At 39.6% G+C, this 19,370-nt stretch overlaps 1 protein-coding gene across 1 annotated transcript in view; it reads left to right on the top strand.

The window, feature by feature from the left end:
• Positions 1 to 3,177: 3,177 nt before the first annotated feature.
• The window catches only part of slc22a23 (solute carrier family 22 member 23), a 30,323-nt gene continuing 14,130 nt past the window's right edge, over positions 3,178 to 19,370 (top strand). Inside the window, exons 1-3 of the mRNA XM_075486013.1 lie at positions 3,178 to 4,346; positions 8,201 to 8,304; positions 10,173 to 10,327. Of these exons, the coding sequence (XP_075342128.1) occupies positions 3,930 to 4,346; positions 8,201 to 8,304; positions 10,173 to 10,327 (676 nt within the window). The 5' untranslated portion in view covers positions 3,178 to 3,929. The remainder of the gene's footprint in view (positions 4,347 to 8,200; positions 8,305 to 10,172; positions 10,328 to 19,370) is intronic.

Genomic DNA, 19,370 nt, shown 5'->3' on the forward strand with positions numbered 1-19,370 from the left:
GTGTTTGTGCATCATATTTTTTGTATGGCTTCAAAAAGAATCCAGAATGTTTACTAGCTCTGGATTATTTAGACATATTTTCTTGTCAACACCACCAAGACGTATTTTGGATTCGTTAAATACTAGTTCTTAACTAAGATGGGCCATCTCTGGTAAAAGTTTAGCCACAGAGAGTTCCAATAAAGGAGATGTCCCAACATTTGAATTGTCCATTTGTTTGGATCTCCACAATTTCTACTTTTCATCGGTGGGAAAACACGGTTTGTTTCAACCTAATTCCTTGAAAACACACTCGAACACTTGCTAACTCAAATGTTTTATGCTAATTAGTGCTGGACTGTGAAACATGATAAGACAAACCGCCCCTGCAGCAAAAATCATGCAATAATTTCTGGGGGAAAAAAGAAACCCAACTGACTCAGAGTTTCTGTATATGTGTAATTTCTGATTATTATTTATAATTGTTTCTCATGTCATGTGGAACTGTTTGATATGCACTGGGGCTATTTGAGCACACTTTGAATGTTCTGATGCTGACTCTGTGGTTTGGGTGGAGCAGCAATCATACTCCAAAACACACAAAGCACACACACAAATGCTTATAAATTTTTCAGACTTCAGGACTCAGGATGAAGACAAGAGGAAATTAATTCTTTCTTTTGCCTGTGCAGCTGAGTGTGTGTGACTGAATATATGATTGATGATAAGACAAAGACAACACACATTCATTGCCTGAGGAGGTTTGAGTAAACCTGTTGGTCTGGTTAACTATACAACTACTAGATGTCATCTATATGACTAAAGATACTGACTTAAAGCAGCTTTTTTGGGTGGTAGAGGAGCAGGCAGTGGGCAGTTTGCAGGCAGCTCCAGCTCATTTATCCCATGACAGAGGTGTACCTGTGCAGCAGGTGACATGGATATGACTCCTGGGGGTACAAAGACAAGGCAGGGAGGGGGTGAATGACGGGGAGTGGCCATCAGAGAGCTGCCACATGACACCTAAACCTATCTGGGTCACTGGTCACATGATCCTGCTCCACCTTTTGGAAGACAGAGAAATTCTTTCACTCCAGATCTGCCAGCGGAGTCGTTGCATCTCTAAGGCTTATCGAACCAGGACTCTATTATCATATCTTATCTCATCTTAGTAAACAGTAGCTGCAAATGTTCAGGGACTGCAGCAAAACAAATATAGAATAAGTTAACAAAACCGGTTCCAGCAGCATTTAAAAGCAGAAATACAATATTATATACACAAGTATGCTCTCATTAGTGTGAAGTCAACTTATTATGAGAATTATTGTGTTTTCATAACCTTGGAATGACTAATTTTTAGCTCCTAGCCCTTCCTGACTTCTTCTGCCATTTGCACAACAAATGTTATGGCACTTTCATTCATATGGCAGCACATTTAAAATAAAACTAAATGCTAAAAGCTATACGCTACTTTTGGATTCATTTTTGGATTTTGCGTACAAATGCGATTAATCAGGGAAATCATGTGATTAATTAGATTAAACATTTTAATCGTTGCCCAGCCCTATTATAAAGTAACATATTTTTAAAGGTGATAAAACAGTCTTCATTCTCCAACTATTTCCAAAAACTGTGAATAATTCACAAACCGAATCTGTCCAAACACATCAGTCTTATTAAATGGTTGCAGTTGCAATAAATCACCGCTATAGTCATTCTAAAATGAATTACGCAGTTAAAAATAAGATTTAATTAAACATTTATTAACATTTGTATTTGTGGAAGGGGCCACATTCTGTTTGAGGAGCCAATAAAATGGCTGGAGCAGTTCTGGTGTAGAAAGGGAGTGGTTGGCAGACTGTACCAGATGACAGACAGACACAAACACACACTTCTGGCTGTTAGGTCTTATTAAAGAGTCTGAGGAAGCTGGAGGTGTCAGCTGAGTGGGAACTGAGCACGGGTTGTCACCTCTCAGCCGCGCCCTGGATACCAGCTCCGAGCCATTAGGAGACACCAGGAGTAAACCGGCAGGTTCACAGCTTCACTCTCACACAAACATGCACTTATTTTGTCACATCGGCACCCCTGACGGCCGGCTCCCACGGTGCCCTGGAGAAAAATCTGTCACTCAGTCAAATCCCAAGGTCACAACCAGTCACGTGGGAGCAGCTGCAGGCAGATATGATGCGCGTGAGGAACCTTAAAAATATCACTCGTGTCTCAAATCACTGCAGCTTTGACGATCCAGAAGTAGGAGTTAAAGCTCTTTTTTATAAGAATAGAATAGAAAAATACTTTATTCATCCCCCAATGGGGGGAAATTCAAAAATTAGTCAAGTAGCTCAAAAAATGTATTAATATTTACAATGATTGTATATTAACAACAACAATAATAATACCAATTCTAATAAAAATACTACTACTAACTAATAATAATAATAATAAATTACTAAATAAAAATAAATAAATAAATAAAAATAATAATAATAATTCACCTGAAATAGAATAGAATAGAAAAATATTTTATATATCCACCAATGGGGGAAATTCAAATTAGTCAAGTAGCTCAAAAATTATTAATATTTCCAATGATTGTATATTAACAACAACAATAATACCAATTCTAATAAAAAATACTACTACTAACTAATAATAATAATAATAATAATGAAATACTAAATAAATAAAAAATAAAATAAATAAAAAATAAAAACATAAATAGATAAAAAAAAAATTAGAAAAAAAATCAATTTGAGAAGAACTGAAAAAATTGAAAAAAATAAAAAGAACAAAAATGCTGTTTTCTCTCGTTTGGGCACAAATTGAAGCGAGGACATAAAGTATTGCGATGGTCTGACGCCCCCTGGCGGCTGAGAGGCAGCACACCACCACCCCCACCAAAAAAAAAAAAAGACCTGCCATCCTCCCATTGTCTGCACAATCCAGTTACTAATCTATTTATATGATGGTTAGGAAAATGACGCGCAACTGCCTCTGCGGGATGTTCGACGCGTTGCAAAAAAACGCCTGAAAAAAAACAACCAAACAACAACAAAAAATGCATTAAAATAATAAATAACCTGGATTTGCTCATCCTGCCGCATCGGTGGAAAATATGAATGAGTGAGGGATCCTAACAAGCCTTACATTCAGCGGAGTGGGCAGAGGCTGCACAAAGGGGGCTATTGTTGCCTGCAGATGCCCGTCAGTGGTGCAGTCGCTCTTTGAAGGCTCTCCAATCGCAGCGCATAGCGCGACCGAGGGAGGGCGGGGATTGGTCTCCCCCAGTCTGTGCTCGGAGCCCCGCTTTGGCACAGCGTCCCATTAACGAGACGGCGACGAGCCCGAGGACCGGATTCTATGGCGTCTGTGGAGTCAGAGTGGACGGGGGCTGTATGAGAGGTCGGGTATCTGGGCTTGAGGCACTCCATCACGCGCACCTCCGGGAGGTCAGGGTTCGGGCAGGTATGAGACCTGTGGCGCCCGCGGATCAGGGAGCAGCGGGTGTTTAGAGGCAGCAGGCCTGGCACGCTGCAGCCGCACATGGGTGGATGTTGCTGTAGGAGCTGTAGGAGCTGCACTCATGGAATACAAAGCCCGTGCTGGTGAGCGTGCCCCCCTGCCTGAGTCCGCCCCTCTCCGGGAGCCTCTGCACAGCGATCTCCCCCTGACGCAGCTTCTGCACTCGGACATCCCCTGGTCGCTTCGGGTGCCCTCGCCATGAGGGCGACAGCTCGGTGATCTGTTCGTTCAAACGGACCGGAGAGAGAGACCCCTCAATATTTTGGGTTGCAGTTTTTTTTTTTTGTTTGTTGTTAACGCAGCGGGTTTATCTGCGCCCTGGGCTTCCTTTGTGCCAAAGGGTCTAAAAACACAGAGCGCGCGGCTGGCAGCGGAGCGGGGGGGATTTACGTGCGCACAGCGGCTGTCTTTGTGGCCGCGTGGTGATGGAAGGCGGCCGGCCGGAGGCGCAGGACCACCCGCCTGAGAACGGCTTCACCCCGCTGGAGCGCGCAGCGCCGCGGCTGCTGCCGCACATCGACGGCTGCGTGCTGCCGTCTCTGGGGGGCTTCGGGAAGCACCAGAAGCAGCTCGTGGTCCTGACCTGGATACCGGCATTGTTCATCGGCTTTAGCCAGTTTTCAGATTATTTCCTGCTGGCTCAGCCCAACGGCACGTGCCTGCAGCCCCTGGGTAACGACAGTAACTGGACCCTGCCGTCATCCCCGCCGGCCGCGGTCTCAACCAGCGGCGCGCCCGCGCTGCAGCTCAACGGCACCGGGGAGGGAAACGGACTGTTGTGCGCGTGCAAGGAGTGGAGGCTGGAGCTGCAGACGGGACTCAGTCAGAATGTTGTTACCAAGGTAACGGGTGCTATACTGTACAGAAAATACTCTCTGTATCCCCCCATCAGCAGCAGCAGAGGGGCTGAGCGTGGAGCGCACGAGCAAACAGCTGAGCGACAAGTCGCCCACTGACCTCAATATGAGCGGCTGCGTGTTGTGGTGTTTGTGTTGCTCCTGCGTCACATCTCATAAATACAGAAGCTGTTCTAAATGCCCAAATGGAAACAACTCACCGTGTTGGATCACTTAGATTAAAAAAAAAATCTGAGCCCTAAAGCATCTGTGAGCTGAATTATGATGGATGCAACTATCCAACCCAACGGAAAAACCTCAACAGTCACAGACACAATCTGATCAAAAAATATGGTTTTGACCCCAAAAAATTAGTTGTAATTAATTCCGAAATCGTTTCGTTTGCACAGTCAATACTTTTGTGTGTGTTACATAGAGAAAAATAAAGATTAAAAAGGGATGTTTACTCTCAAGAAGGACATATTTCAGGTTTTTAGGATACGTTTAAAGCAGCTGCTCCACAAAATCACAACAACCATTTCAGAGTGGTTCATCTTTTATATATATATATATATAGTTCCAATCCCTGGTGGTATACAGTAGCTATATATATATACCACCAGGGATTGGAACCATACTACAATCCAAGGTTGACCAGGATGGATTTCAGTGCAGAAAAACTGCACATGGTGCAAAGAGAATTGGAGGGAACGCGTTAAAGGGATAGTTTGCCTCTTTTGACATGAAGCCATCCATCCATCCATCCACCCATCATCTTCCGCTGGTCCGGGGATCGGGTCGCGGGGGCAGCAGCTTGAGCAGAGAAACCCAGACGTCCCTGTCCCCGGCCACTTCCTCCAGCTCTTCTGGGGGGACCCCGAGGCGTTCCCAGGCCAGCCGAGAAACATAGTCTCTCCAACGTGTCCTGGGTCTTCCCCGGGGCCTCCTCCCAGTGGGACGGGCCCGGAACACCTCACCGGGGAGGCGTCCTAACCAGATGCCCGAGCCACCTCATCTGACTCCTCTGGATGCGGAGGAGCAGCGGTTCTACTCTGAGCCCCTCCCGGATGACCGAGCTTCTCACCCTATCTCTAAGGGAGAGCCCAGACACCCTGCGGGGGAAACTCATTTCGGCCGCTTGTATTCGCGATCTCGTTCTTTCGGTCACTACCCACAGCTCGTGACCATAGGTGAGGGTAGGAACATAGACTGACCGGTAAATCGAGAGCTTGGCCTTCTGGCTCAGCTCCTTCTTCACCACGACGGGCTGGTGCAGAGCCGCATCACTGCAGACGCCGCACCGATCCGCCTGTCAACCTCCTGTTCCATTCGTCCCTCACTCGTGAACAAGACCCCGAGATACTTGAACTCCTCCACTTGGGGAAGGATCTCATTCCCGACCCGGAGAGGGCATTCCACCCTTTTCCGGATTTTGAAGCTGTATGACATCCCATATTAGCAAATTCATTTATGAACATCTTCTTACCCCCTGCTGCGTCCTGTGAGCAGAGTTCCAGCCTCGTTTTGGCGTTGATGAAGGTAGTCCGGCTAGTTGGCTGGGGTTTAAAAAATGAAGCGTTTTGCTTCTCAAAACAATATGCGTTCAACAGAGTATTACATTTGCATCACAAAATGGTTCTCCAGGAAAAAGTCAGACCTCACAATCACTTGGCCCTATTTTCTCTCCCTTCGTATCACTGCCTGCTGCCGACAGCCGCACCTGTGTTTGCTGCTCGGTCTGCGCTTCGGTCTGCACAGCAGGCAGTGATACGAAGGGAGAGTAAATAGGGCCAAGCGATTGTGAGGTCTGACTTTTTCCTGGAGAACCATTTTGTGATGCAAATGTATTACTCTTTTGAACGCATATTGTTTTGAGAAGCAAAACGCTTTATTTTTTAAACCCCAGCCAACTAGCCGGACTACCTTCATCAACACCGAAACGAGGCTGGAACTCTGCTCACAGGACGCAGCAGGGGGTAAGAAGATGTTCATAAATGATGTTGCTGATATGGGATGTCATACAGCTTCATGTCAAAAGAGGCGAACTATCCCTTTAATAAGAGTGTAGTGGCTCAAATTGACCTTGAACTTCCCAACAGGTTAATTATTCCATGTCAAAGACAAAACCTTGATGATCAAATTTTCCAGAAATCAGACATGTTTCTCTGAACGTTGCCCTTCAGAGTCAGTGTTATCTCGCAGCTCTGCCACCTCAGCATGAATAAACACCCGTTTTTCTCAGAAGACATCGCTGCTAATAGCCCAAACATAATAAAATCATGCTGGCTGAGTTCCCCCACAGGTGCAGCGGTGGCCATTTCATCACCAAAATAAACAGGGAAAAACCAATAAGCGTCCCCTCCTCTTCTCTGCTCTCCTGCACAGTCGGAGGCTCAGCGGGGAGATGTGTAAATTATGGCTAAACACTGTTTTCACACACAGCTGAACGGGTCCGGCGGGCTCTTGTTGTGCGGTTTCAGGGTTGTGCACAAATAAAGTGCACGTCGTGCTTCCACATGTGTCCTTGGCTGCGTTTCAGATGCTGAGCGCTGCAGCGGCCTGAGCGCTGACCCGTGGTGCTCGGAGGAAAGAGTGGAAAACTATTGATTTGCGTTAGAGTAGACATGCTTGCACATTCCCACACATGCTGCTTTTTCTCTTCAACACACACACACACACACACACACACACACACACACACACACACACACACACGCATGCTTGTGTTTTCTTTGAATATTTCAGCCTCGGATCAGAGTGTGACAGCATTCTATGGAAGTTTTTCTGTGCCATCAGAGTTTGAATACGAATTTCTAATATTGAATTTTTACAGCATCAAAATCAGACTTTGAATTAAAAAAAAAAATCAATTTCTAAAAAAAAAATTCAGTGGAAAAAAATTCAACTTCAAAAAATTGTGGAAAAAAATTCAGAAGAAAAAAATTCAAATTAAAAGAAAATTAGTGGAAAAAAATTCAAATTAAAAAAAATTTAGTGGAAAAAAATTCAATGGAAAAAAATTCAGTGGAAAAAATTCAGAAGAAAAAAATTCAATCGAAAAAAATTCAACTTTAAAAAAAATTAGTGGAAAAAAATTACTCTTCAAAAAATTCAGAAGAAAAAAATTAAAATTAAAAAAATTGTGGAAAATAATTCAATGGAAAAAAATTCAAATTAAAAAAAAATATTAGTGGAAAAAAATTAAACTTCAAAAAATTCAGTGGAAAAAATTCAGTGGAAAAAATTCAGAAGAAAAAAATTCAAATTAAAAGAAAATTAGTGGAAAAAAATTCAAATAAAAAAAAAATAGTGGAAAAAAATTCAATGGAAAAAAAATTCAGAAGAAAAAAATTCAATCGAAAAAAATTCAACTTTAAAAAAATATTAGTGGGAAAAAATTACTCTTCAAAAAAATCTGTGGAAAAAAAATCAGAAGAAAAAAATTCAAATTAAAAAAAAATTTGTGGAAAATAATTCAATGGAAAAAAATTCAAATTAAAAAAAAAATTAGTGGAAAAAAATTCAACTTCAAAAAATTCAGTGGAAAAAAATTCAGAAGGAAAAAAAAATCAATGGAAAAAGAACCAGATTTTCCACTGAATTTTTGTTTTTAGAAATGGATTTTGTTTTTTTACACTGTTTGTTTTTCAAATTGATGGTGTAAAAATTCAATATTAGAAATTCGTATTCAAACTGTGATTGCACAGAAAAACTTCCATAGCATTCAGATGATGTTTTCTCTTTGTTTCCCTGCAGCTCGCATATTGAAAGTCTCTCAGCTCCTGATGTTTAATTCCCTTTCATGTTGGTGTAAAACGATAACTGATGCCGATCCGTCTCTTTTTTTAAATCTGTTTCAGTGGAACCTGGTGTGCGACTCGGCCTGGAAGGTTCACATTGCCAAGTTCTCTCTGCTTGTGGGCTCCATATTTGGCTACCTAGTGATGGGTGTCATGGCCGACTGGTACGCTGCCTCCTCCTTTTCTGTTTTGTTCAAAGTCTTAAAGATAAACTCCAGCTTTGCCACTAAAATCTTAATTTTGCAGCATTTTTTAAGGTTTTTTGGTATAATATTAAAGTAGGGCCGGTTGAAAGCAAGCTCTCAGGGTAGCTGGGGAAGACAAAAGTGTTGTAAAGTGTTAACAATGACATTTAACATTTAGACATCTTCCATAGAGTAACTTGCAAAGGGTTATTACGGACATTTGGTGCTTTTGTTTTCAAAACCCTCCAAAAAAAGCAGTTTAGATGAAATTAGAGTTAAAAAAACTTGTTTTTTGTCCCATATTTGTGCTCCCGTATCTTATATGAGCTAACTTTGTCATAAATAATGAGAAAAGATGCTAAATCTGCTCCTCCGGATAACTAAAAAATGCATTTTCTGATGAAATCAGTTGGTGGTTTCTTGATATTTGTGCCTGCACCCCAACAACAGAGCTACTGTATGTTAATATGTAGTCTTAAACCTTTAAAAAATTACATTTAAACAAGACTAAGAGTCTGTTTACAGCTGGTGATAACGCATGTCAAGCTCACAAATACTCCATCATTAGTGTATCTACTCATGTTTCTGCTAAATACTGAATTTAATCCAGTTACTTAAATGCTATTATAATAGATTTAGTCTGTAACATGTTATGGATTTGTCTCAGTCCCATTTCTTACGCACTTATTATTATTATTTAATTATGATTTCAAAAGGTTTTTAATGTAATAGATGCTTTGAAAAAGGGGTAAAAAAGAGAAACTCGGATTAAATGTTAGATTGGTGATAGGAAACAGCATTTAATTACATTTAATCCCATTTATTACGTACTTATTATTATTTAATTATGATTTCAGAAGGTTTTTAATGTAATAGATGCTTTGAGAAAGAAGTAAAAAAGAGAAACTTGGATTAAATGTTAGATTGGTGATAGGAAACAGCATTTAATTACATTTAAATTACATTTAATCCCATTTATTACGTACTTATTATTATTTAATTATGATTTCAGAAGGTTTTTAATGTAATAGATGCTTTGAGAAAGAAGTAAAAAAGAGAAACTTGGATTAAATGTTAGATTGGTGATAGGAAACAGCATTTAATTACATTTAAATTATATTTAATCCCATTTATTACGTACTTATTATTATGTAATTATGATTTCAGAAGGTTTTTAATGTAATAGATGCTTTGAAAAAGGGGTAAAAAAGAGAAACTTGGATTAAATGTTAGATTGGTGATAGGAAACAGCATTTAATTACATTTAAATTACATTTAATCCCATTTATTACGTACTTATTATTATTTAATTATGATTTCAAAAGGTTTTTAATGTAATAGATGCTTTGAGAAAGAAGTAAAAAAGAGAAACTTGATAGGAAACAGCATTTATTTACATTTATAAGTTCACAAGAGGAACCAACACACGTGTAAAAACTCTCAAAAGACGGCTAAAACTCTGGTTTTAAAGCAGATTTGACCTGATTGCAGAACAAATGTCACATAGCAGTAATCAGTATCATTGTTATTATTATAGAGAGGGGACTAGGTTTTTGTGTAAATGTGTCCAACTGTTGTTTGGGCCACCTGAGCTGCATCGTGGGGAAAAAAAAGCCCCTGCATTGTGTGCAGGATCAGTAACAAAGGAAACTATGTGGAGAAATATGCAGGCCGGCGAGGCATCAGCTCTGACCCGACCCATTGACCCACTGACCCTCCTTACGACAGGAAGTCCACAGAGTCCGAGCAGAACAATGCGGCGGAGCGATCTCTTTCACCTGACTTCACATCCAAAGTTTTTAAAACTCTGTGCTTCTTCTTTGTGTCTCTCTGTCTCCGTCTCTAAGGTTTGGTCGCCACCCGGTTTTGATTCTCTCGGTGTTTTTCATGCTGGTGTTTGGTCTGACTGTTGCCTTCTCTGTAAATGTCACCATGTTCAGCACCTTGCGCTTCTTTGAGGGTTTCTGCTTGGCGGGCCTCGCTCTTTCCCTCTACGTGCTCAGTAAGTACACGCTGCCACCGCCTCGCTGCCTACCTGCCGCTTCCCTTCTGCTGCCCTGCTGCCCGCACTTTACTTTGTGATTGTTGAAAGGATAATTGGGTTAGGAGGAGCTTCCCTTGGCATAGCAAATGTGTTTGGCATAAACAGTATTCAGATTACAGTCCTGCTGCCATAATGCTGGACAGGACAAGGGGTAAAAATAAATAAATAAATAAAATAAAACAATAAAAAAATTATTTAAAAAAAACAAAAAATAAAAATAAAACAATGAAAACATTATAAAAAACAAATAATATAATAATAATAATAAAATAAATAAAACAATGTAAAATAAAGAATTTAAAATACAATTTAAAATTTAAAAAATGTAAAATATTTAAAAATTAATAATTTAATAATTTAAAAATTTGAAATTTAAAACAATAAAAAATAATACAATAATAATTGGGTTTGAGGAGCTTTCCATTAATAAAGCTTCCCTTGGCATAGCAAATGTGTTTGGCATAAACGGTACTCAGATTACAATTCTGCTGCCAAAATGCTGGACAGTACAAGGGGTAAAAAAAATAAATAATAAATAAAAATAAATCAAACAATAAAAAAATGATAAAAAAACAAAAAATAAAATAATAATAAAAAAATAAATAAAACAATGAAAAATAAAGAATTTAAAATACAATTTAAAATAAAAAAAAAATCAAATTTTAAAAATTTAAAAATTTAAAACAATAAAAAAAAAATAATACAATGATAATTGGGTTAGATGAGCTTTCCATTAATAAAGCTTCCCTTTGCATAGCAAATGTGTTTGGCATAAACATTACAATTACAATTCTGCTGCCATAATGCTGGACAGGACAAGGGGTAAATAAATAAAAAATAAATAAAACAGTAAGTAAATTAAAAAAATAAAATAAAAAAGATAATAATTGGTAGGTTTAGGATTATCCTGCTCATCTGAAATTTGTCATGGTCAGCCATGCAGCTTCGGTTTAAATCTAACCCCGAGGTGAAATCAGAACTTTAGCATCATTTAGCATGTTTTTGCTGCTAAATTCTACAAAACAAACGGACATTCATTTCATACCCTTTACCTAAACAAAGGAACTAATACAACACACTGATTACTGTGGGAAGTCCTGCAGTGCAGGACAGTGTCTCCTGTTGCAGTTTTATTAAATTATTAGAACATTGTTACTCGTGCAGGGACTGAATCTGGTAGCAGTGCTTTTAATCCTTAGTTTTGTTCATTACGTCATTGATTGTTTGGTTTGACCAAAGCCGCCACAGATGCTCTAAAAACAACCAAAGTAGTTGGAGATTTTCTGCAATTTAACCAACTATAACGATCAACTAATTATTTCAGCCGTAGTTGGATCAACTGTGCAGTCGTTTAATCTATGACTAAACGTATTTTTTAAGGGCTTTACTCGATCTAATCTAGTCTGAGATGCAGTGTAGCAGAAATATAAAGTTATTTGAAAAGAAAATACGAAGTAGAAGTAGCACACACTCTGTTGTTTGTTGAGACTTAACTATTAAAATCCGTTTTAATCTGCGTGACAAACAAACAGCAGATAGCTTGGATGTGATGTTTAGGTGAATATCATAAATTAATCACCTGATTTGGATGTAATCAACTCATTTAATGAACTTTACCTCTTGGTATCACTGGAAGTGATAAGAAATACTTATCAAAAGTACTTTTAGTTACCATCTAAAGTATTTTAATGTCCCTTTAAGGAGCTCACTTTCTTGTTCAGTCTTGTTCAAACTGACACCAAACTGGCCGACGCGGATGTTATTTCCAGAGATTGTCCTCACCTCCCTCCTGCAGCCTCCACCTCCCCCTCTCATTCTCACCCTCTGCGGGCCTCTTCTCTCTTTCAGGACAAAGTGAGATTAGTCCGACATTATGCGTGACGCCCGGGCGGACTTGAGCTGGGGGAGTGGGGCGGGTTTTTCCCTCTAAACGTGGTCCCCGATAAATCTCAAATCAGCTGCTTCTACCAACGACCAAAACAAAATGGACCCTCTGCAAATTAAACACAAATTACGGTGCCAGAGAGTTGTGGATGTGGAAGTGGAATAGGGATGTAATATGAAAACAAATGGAGGTGACGCGCTGGAGTAATAAAGGGAAATTGAGATTAATGCGACAGATTACAGAGCAGAAGAAGTCCACAGGCTCTTAGATTTTCTTTTCCAGAACGCAAAAAGACGGATTTTTAGAGGGCAAAAACAATACTGAGGCTGGATAGATATTACAAATGAACAGCTCTGATTAAAACATTAAATTACTCATTAAGGACTCATATAATGTCCTTTAAATGTGAACATAAGGGCTTTATCTGGGTATTAAACATGATAAGTTTGTGATTATACTTAAACATATTCAGATAAAATGGTGTAGTTGCTTATTTCTGTGAATTCTCGGCTTGTTTTGAAGTAGTTTTTTTTTTTTCAGGCAGATAAAAGTCAACATGTCGCGTTTTCTCTGGAAGAAACAACCAGTTATAGCAAAGCAGCAGCTCGTGTAATGAAAACCTAATTTACATGCCTGTCTCTTTAAGACACACCCCCTTTGGGAAAGGCCCAATCAGTGAATCTCCCTCTTAATCACACATTTGCATAAGGAACTTGCTCCTTCGTGGGCGTAGTAGTTAACATACTTGCATGTGTACCACGCCTGTTATCGAAGGATTCCACTTGGGGAGAAAAAACACGCCGTTAACACCATCAATACGCCGTTTCTCCAAAAGTTTGTTTAAATTTATATTTAAAAAAATTACAGCAACGTAGCAAAGATAAATCGTAAAAATCCAGGTAACTGCGGACCTTCTTTATAAGCTTGTCTTCCAAACTTAACGCCATTTTTACCGCTGCCTTGATACAGTCAAATTTGCGCCTACACTGCCCCTATTGGTCACTTATATATTGCAGCTTGATTATACGTTGGACAAATGCTGGATGTGAGAAGCAGCCACGATAAACACTCGTATCGGTTAATAAAAGCAAGGATTTTCCTGGCCTAAATGGTCTGCCGATACAATCCAAGATGGAGGAGAACGAGGCAGTTGTGCATTTTTTTTTTGTTGGCAGCTAACGAAATTAGCTATAAAGGAGAAATTATGCAAATATGTCCCTTGGTGATGTCATTAGGTGAAGCCTGGAATACTAAGGAGGTAGTTCAGGAACAACAACATCTTTGGTGGAGAACGACTACTTTCATTGGGACCCTTTCTTCTTTCATTTAAAGGGATAGTTCGCCTCTTTTGACCTGAAGCTGTATGACATCCCATATTAGCAACATCATTTATTAAATTTGACTTACCCCCTGCTGCGTCCTGTGAGCAGAGGCGAACTATCCCTTTAACTCTTTTTACATACTCGAGGCTGTAATTCCAACTTTTCCTCTTGTGTCACTGCAGTTTTTCTCGTTTCTGCTTTAACAAACTCAACACAGTAAATTTCCATCAGATCATCAAAGGAAAAACACTCGTGTTGCTGGGTAGTTGTTCCGTATTTCACTTAATGTGTGCGATCAGACCGGATTGCATTAGCAACTGTGTGTGTTGCATGTGTCTTGCCGCTTGCATGTGAGAGCAGATTGCGTGCATGGACTTTGAAGTGCAACAAAAAAAAGGTGTTTGTTGGCTCTGTGAGGCGCGTATGCATACAGTGGGAGTACAGCAGCCTGGTTCTCCTTTGAGGTGAATTCATGATGTGACAGTAGATAATAAACACTGTCACCGCTTTAACTGCAAACTGCACCAGTACGTGAGCAGCATGGCAGGGGGGGGCACGACAGTCTCACTGCAGGACAGAAGCAGCGCAGTCCATCAGCGTTTCTGGCAGTGACACCTTGTTTCGTTGGGATGACGGTATTCCAGTAAATTGGATTTAAAATGGAACAAGAAGAGCTGTTCTTCCATATTGAGTAAACGCTGTAGGACTTTTATACAGCGCAATGATTCTGGCATAGCCCCGTTTCACCGTGGTTTCTCTGTTTCAAAGGTCCAAAAGGAACCATATTATCCTTTTAAAGTAACACTAGGAGAAAAGTGATTTTTGTGCTGGTTGTTAGACCAGAAGCAGACTTTTAAAATACATGTAAACTAGGGCTGGGCGAGTTAACTCGTTATTATCGCGTTAGTTATTTAACGCCGATAAATATTTTATCACGCATTAACGCAGATTTTATTTTCTATTTTATCTTTTATCATAATTTTTAAATTAAAAAATAAACAAATAAATAATTTTTTGGGGGGCTTTTGTGCCTTTAATGGATAGGAAAGTTCAGAGAGACAGGAAGCAGGGGGCAGAGAGAGGGGGAACGACATGCAGCACCTCTGTTTTATTATCTATTTTATTATTCTACAAGTCTGTTTCTCACAGGCTTTTATTTTGTAAAAGTCTGTTGCTCACAGGCTTTTATTTTGTAAAAGTCTGTTGCTCACAGGCTTTTATTTTGTAAAAGTCTGCTGCTGTCTGCTGTGGAACAGGAAAAGAAAGTAATCGGCGGATCCACCAAACATGGAGAAGGGTACGGAACTTTTACTCGGCCATTTTCATTTTAAAGTTCTTCCAGACGGCGGAGTCGACAGAACCAAAGTCATATGTAAACACTGCCAAGTTGAATTGTCTTCTCAGCGTAGTAGTTCCAGTCTAAAATATCACTTAAAGGCAAAACACACAACTGATAGCAGCAAGTCATTCAAGGAAACAGACAGTGGAGCGAGGCTTCTACATAAAAACTACAGAAAGATGCTGATGTTAAAAGTGTGTTTGCACAACAAATGTTATGGCACTTTCATTCATATGGCAGCACATTTAAAATAAAGCTAAATGCTAAAAGCTATACGCTACTTTTGGATTCATTTTTGCATTCTGCGTACAAATGCGATTAATCGTGATTAATCAGGGAAATCATGTGATTAATTAGATTAAAAAAGTTTATTCGTTGCCCAGCCCTAATGTAAACATGTCTGTTCAAACAAAATCATACGAAATAATAATGCGGTTTGGTTTGAATTACTAATGCATGCTCAACTAGACTCAATTGGACCTGGATAATTTTCAGTGTTTAATGATACAACCACATTCCCATTAAAGCTGCTCTCGTTCAAATATTCTCTGTCTCTTTTATCAGACAACTAAACAGAAACTGGGACCATTAAGACTTGTGTTTCAACTCAAAGCACTTCCGGGCTGTCGCTCTGCTCTAATAAAATGTTTAAGTTTTATAACCACAGCGTCACCCGGACAGAATCACCACTTAAGAGGCTTAAAGACGACATCTGTGCCGGGAATTCAGCTCCACTTACTGTACGTGTGTTCCACCCTCCCACAGAGGTTAGAAACTATGGGATGTGTTAAATGTTTTGCCATCTCAAAGTCCTCCGCCCACCATCCAGCAGCAAAGTGTAGCTACCTTTGAAAGCTAAATTACATGCTGAGGAGAAAATAAACAACTTCTGTATCACATTGAAGATCTTTTTTCTTTATCAGCTGTTTCCTTCTGAGAAGTTTTTGCTTCTTTGACAGTTTTAATTCATGTACCAGTCCCAAAACAACAGTGCTAAACCTCACAGAACAGCATCCACAACCATTGATTTCTCCACTGGCATCTTCTTTGTTACACACTCTAACTTTAAAGGCATGTTCTGTAGTTTATACTGTATTAGTTACTGCTAAAATGCGAGTAATAAGAAAGTACTTACTCAGGGTACATCCTGAAGATCTGAGCTGAGATCTGGGAGGGTGGAAACATTACGCAGAAGAAGTCCTGCAGGGACAAGACAGAAGATCAGACCGGCTGTAAATCTTATCTTAGTTGGAAAAAGAAAAAAGAAAGCAGAGTTTACAGAGTTTACAAACTCCCGTCCAATCAGCTGCTTATTTTAACGGTATATTGCAGCCTATTGGATTGCAGTATATAAAAATCTGAATATCTGTAGGTTTGATGCCATTTTACAGTGTTACAATCTGCCAATTCTGCATTTATCCGCCTTAAATCTCCACAAAAAAATATAGAAAAAATTTAGTTATTGTGAAATACAGTCATAAACACACAGATCACTACTGATACTATGGGAATATTCACTTTTAGTTTGATCTTTTCGGAGCTCAGCAACTACCTTAACAAATTCTAAATGAACTAAAAACACTGTACTTGAAAGCAGATTTAAGGCACTTGTAGCTTATTGTACTTTCTGATGGATGTTGTTTTACATGGTGGATAAAACAGTATTAAAAAGCTCTTTAAATACAACATTGTTCAACGATTGTGGACATTTTTTGTTCCATATTGCACCTTTGGGCACTCACACTGTATTGAAGGCAAAAAGAGGCAAGTGGAAGACCCTAAAACCCCAAAAAAGCATGAAAAATAATCTGGTAAATTCAACAGAAAACAGTTTGAGAAGAGACCTGAGAGGACCCGAGGGGCTCGAACAAGGTGTTAAACGTGCTCTGATGGGGAAGATTTTGAACTAAATCCTAAATTCTATAGAAAACCGGTGAAGTGACGTGGATGAAGGGGAGAAATGGAAGTTATATAAGGTGGAGTTTTGCACCAGTTCTAACCAGTTACCAGAACTTTAGGTGGAAATACTGAGCACTACTGTAGTCTAAACATGAGGTCACACTTTTGCTTAAAGGGATAGTTCGCCTCTTTTGACATGAAGCTGTATGACATCCCATATCAGCAACATCATTTATGAACATCTTCTTACCCCCTGCTGCGTCCTGTGAGCAGAGTTCCAGCCTCGTTTTGGTGTTGATGAAGGTAGTCCGGCTAGTTGGCTGGGGTTTAAAAAATGAAGCATCTTGCTTCTCAAAACAATATGCGTTCAACAGAGTAATACATTTGCATCACAAAATCGTTCTCCAGGAAAAAGTCAGAGTTCATAATCGCTTGGCCCTCTTTTCTCTCCCTTCGTATCACTGCCTGCTGTGTAAACCGAGCAGCAAACACCGTAACAGGCGCGGCTATCGCTACGTGGCCGAACGCATTGATATGAAGGGAGAGAAAATAGTGCCAAGCGATTCAAAACGAGGCTGGAACTCTGCTCACAGGAGGCAGCATAGGTAAGAAAATGTTCATAAATGATGTTGCTGATATGGGATGTCACACAGCTTCATGTCCAAAGAGGCGAACTATCCCTTTAATTAAAGGATCTGCTCTTCAGCAGGTGAAAGACTTCTCAGGGTAATCAGGTGACTGAACTATCGAGTATCGTGTATGAAAAGTGCCAGATGTTTACACCCATTACAGATGTAAACCCCGTCAAATTCAAGCTTAAAGCCTGCATTTTAATCCCAAAGTCGTGCTTTCTTTCAAACCCAACAAGCAAAGTAAACGCTCTAAAAGCTGCACTCTGCTGTGCTGTGAGGGACAGATACCGAAGCACAACAGGGTACATGTGGTGTGTTCGACAGCTGCGTGGTAAACAGGCTGCAGCAGGAGGAGGCTGCATGGAGAATTGAAGAAATAAGGATGTAGCATGCGTGTGCTGTGTTATGGATGGATGTAACAGTGTTTATATAAGTGTGCTATAATGCTCCGTCTTCCTGCATTGCCACTGTAAATTCAACACCGAGCGTCTGTTTCTAAATCCAGCAGCTCTCCGGCTCTCTGCATTTTACCTCAATGTGTTTCCCGTTGCCCCATTCATACCCCCCCTCCTCCTCCTCCTCCTACTGTACCATTTCATTACCACCAGCACTCGCAGCCTCACTTGCTCATTTTCGTAAGCTTATTTGAAATCTCTCATCATTTTGTTATCTCCCTGCAGCACGCACTGCATAATAAAGTCCGCTGGCGCAGTCAGAAGAAGCTTTAGTTTGCTCTTCTTATGTAAATATTTTCGTGTGTGTGTGTGTGTTTTGGTAATATTTGGTTATTGCACCCTTTATGCTCTTTTGTAATGCAGCACCTACATCTGGGCTGTCCTCTCGGAGCTGTCAGGACAGACCGTCCTTCTCCTTTTTCCTTGTTTTAAAAGGCAGATTACTGGACGTGATCCCGTGTTACAAAACAAACTGCCCGTTCTTTTCTGTCAAATCTTAAAAGCTTGGAATACGTCTCTAACCTACTGAATTCCTTGCTTTAGAGCAGAGGATTTCTAAGTAGGGGCCTCCCCAAGGGGGCCTCAGTGAATGGAAGAGAATATTATATTCGATCTTGAATTAGTTATCAAAAGAGATCACATAGAAAAGCCACAAAACAAACACAAAGATGTGAAAATGTATCGTAACGAAACCTAAAATAAAGACTCTGAATTAGCACAAAGATGCATGAGGTGACTGTAACCTAAAAGAGAAATAAACATGCAAAAACAACGGCTTTACAGACAAAAAAAAGACTCAAAATGACCACCGAGAGTTGGAAAAGAACAGTTAGGACACTAAATAACACTAAAGAAACAAAGAAACACACAACAACCACATGGACAGATAAAAAGAGACAAAAAAGACCACAAAAAACACTCAAAACAACCATAAAGGCAAATAGCACCCCAAACGGCCGCTAATCATCAGTTAGAAACTACATTTGTCTGTCAGTTTGGTGGACAGGTGGCGTCTTTTCATGGGAGGATCAGATTTACATTAGTTACAAAAACACTGCAGAGAAAACATCAATAAATCAAAATCTACTTTTGTGTTTTTAATCCAGAAGAAAAGATAAATTAAGCTAAGCAAGGCTAAAATAAGATAGGCTAAAGTAACCTAAACTAAGCTAAGCTAGGCTCAAATAAGATAGGCTAAAGTAACCTAAACTAAGCTAAGCTAGGCTAAGCTAAAATAAGATAGGCTAAAGTAACCTAAACTAAGCTAAGATAGGCTAAACTAGCTTAAAATAAACTAAGCTAAGCTAAACTAACCTAACCTAAAATAAGTTAAGCTAAGATAGTTTAGATATGATATGTCTCATTATGATATAATTAAGGTGAAAATTAGCTCTTTAAATAATTATTTAAATAGCCTATAATCAGTATTTACTGTATCGTTATATTACATTATATATTGTATATATATT

This window comes from Odontesthes bonariensis, chromosome 15 (assembly GCF_027942865.1).
Source record: "Odontesthes bonariensis isolate fOdoBon6 chromosome 15, fOdoBon6.hap1, whole genome shotgun sequence".
NCBI lineage: Eukaryota > Metazoa > Chordata > Actinopteri > Atheriniformes > Atherinopsidae > Odontesthes > Odontesthes bonariensis.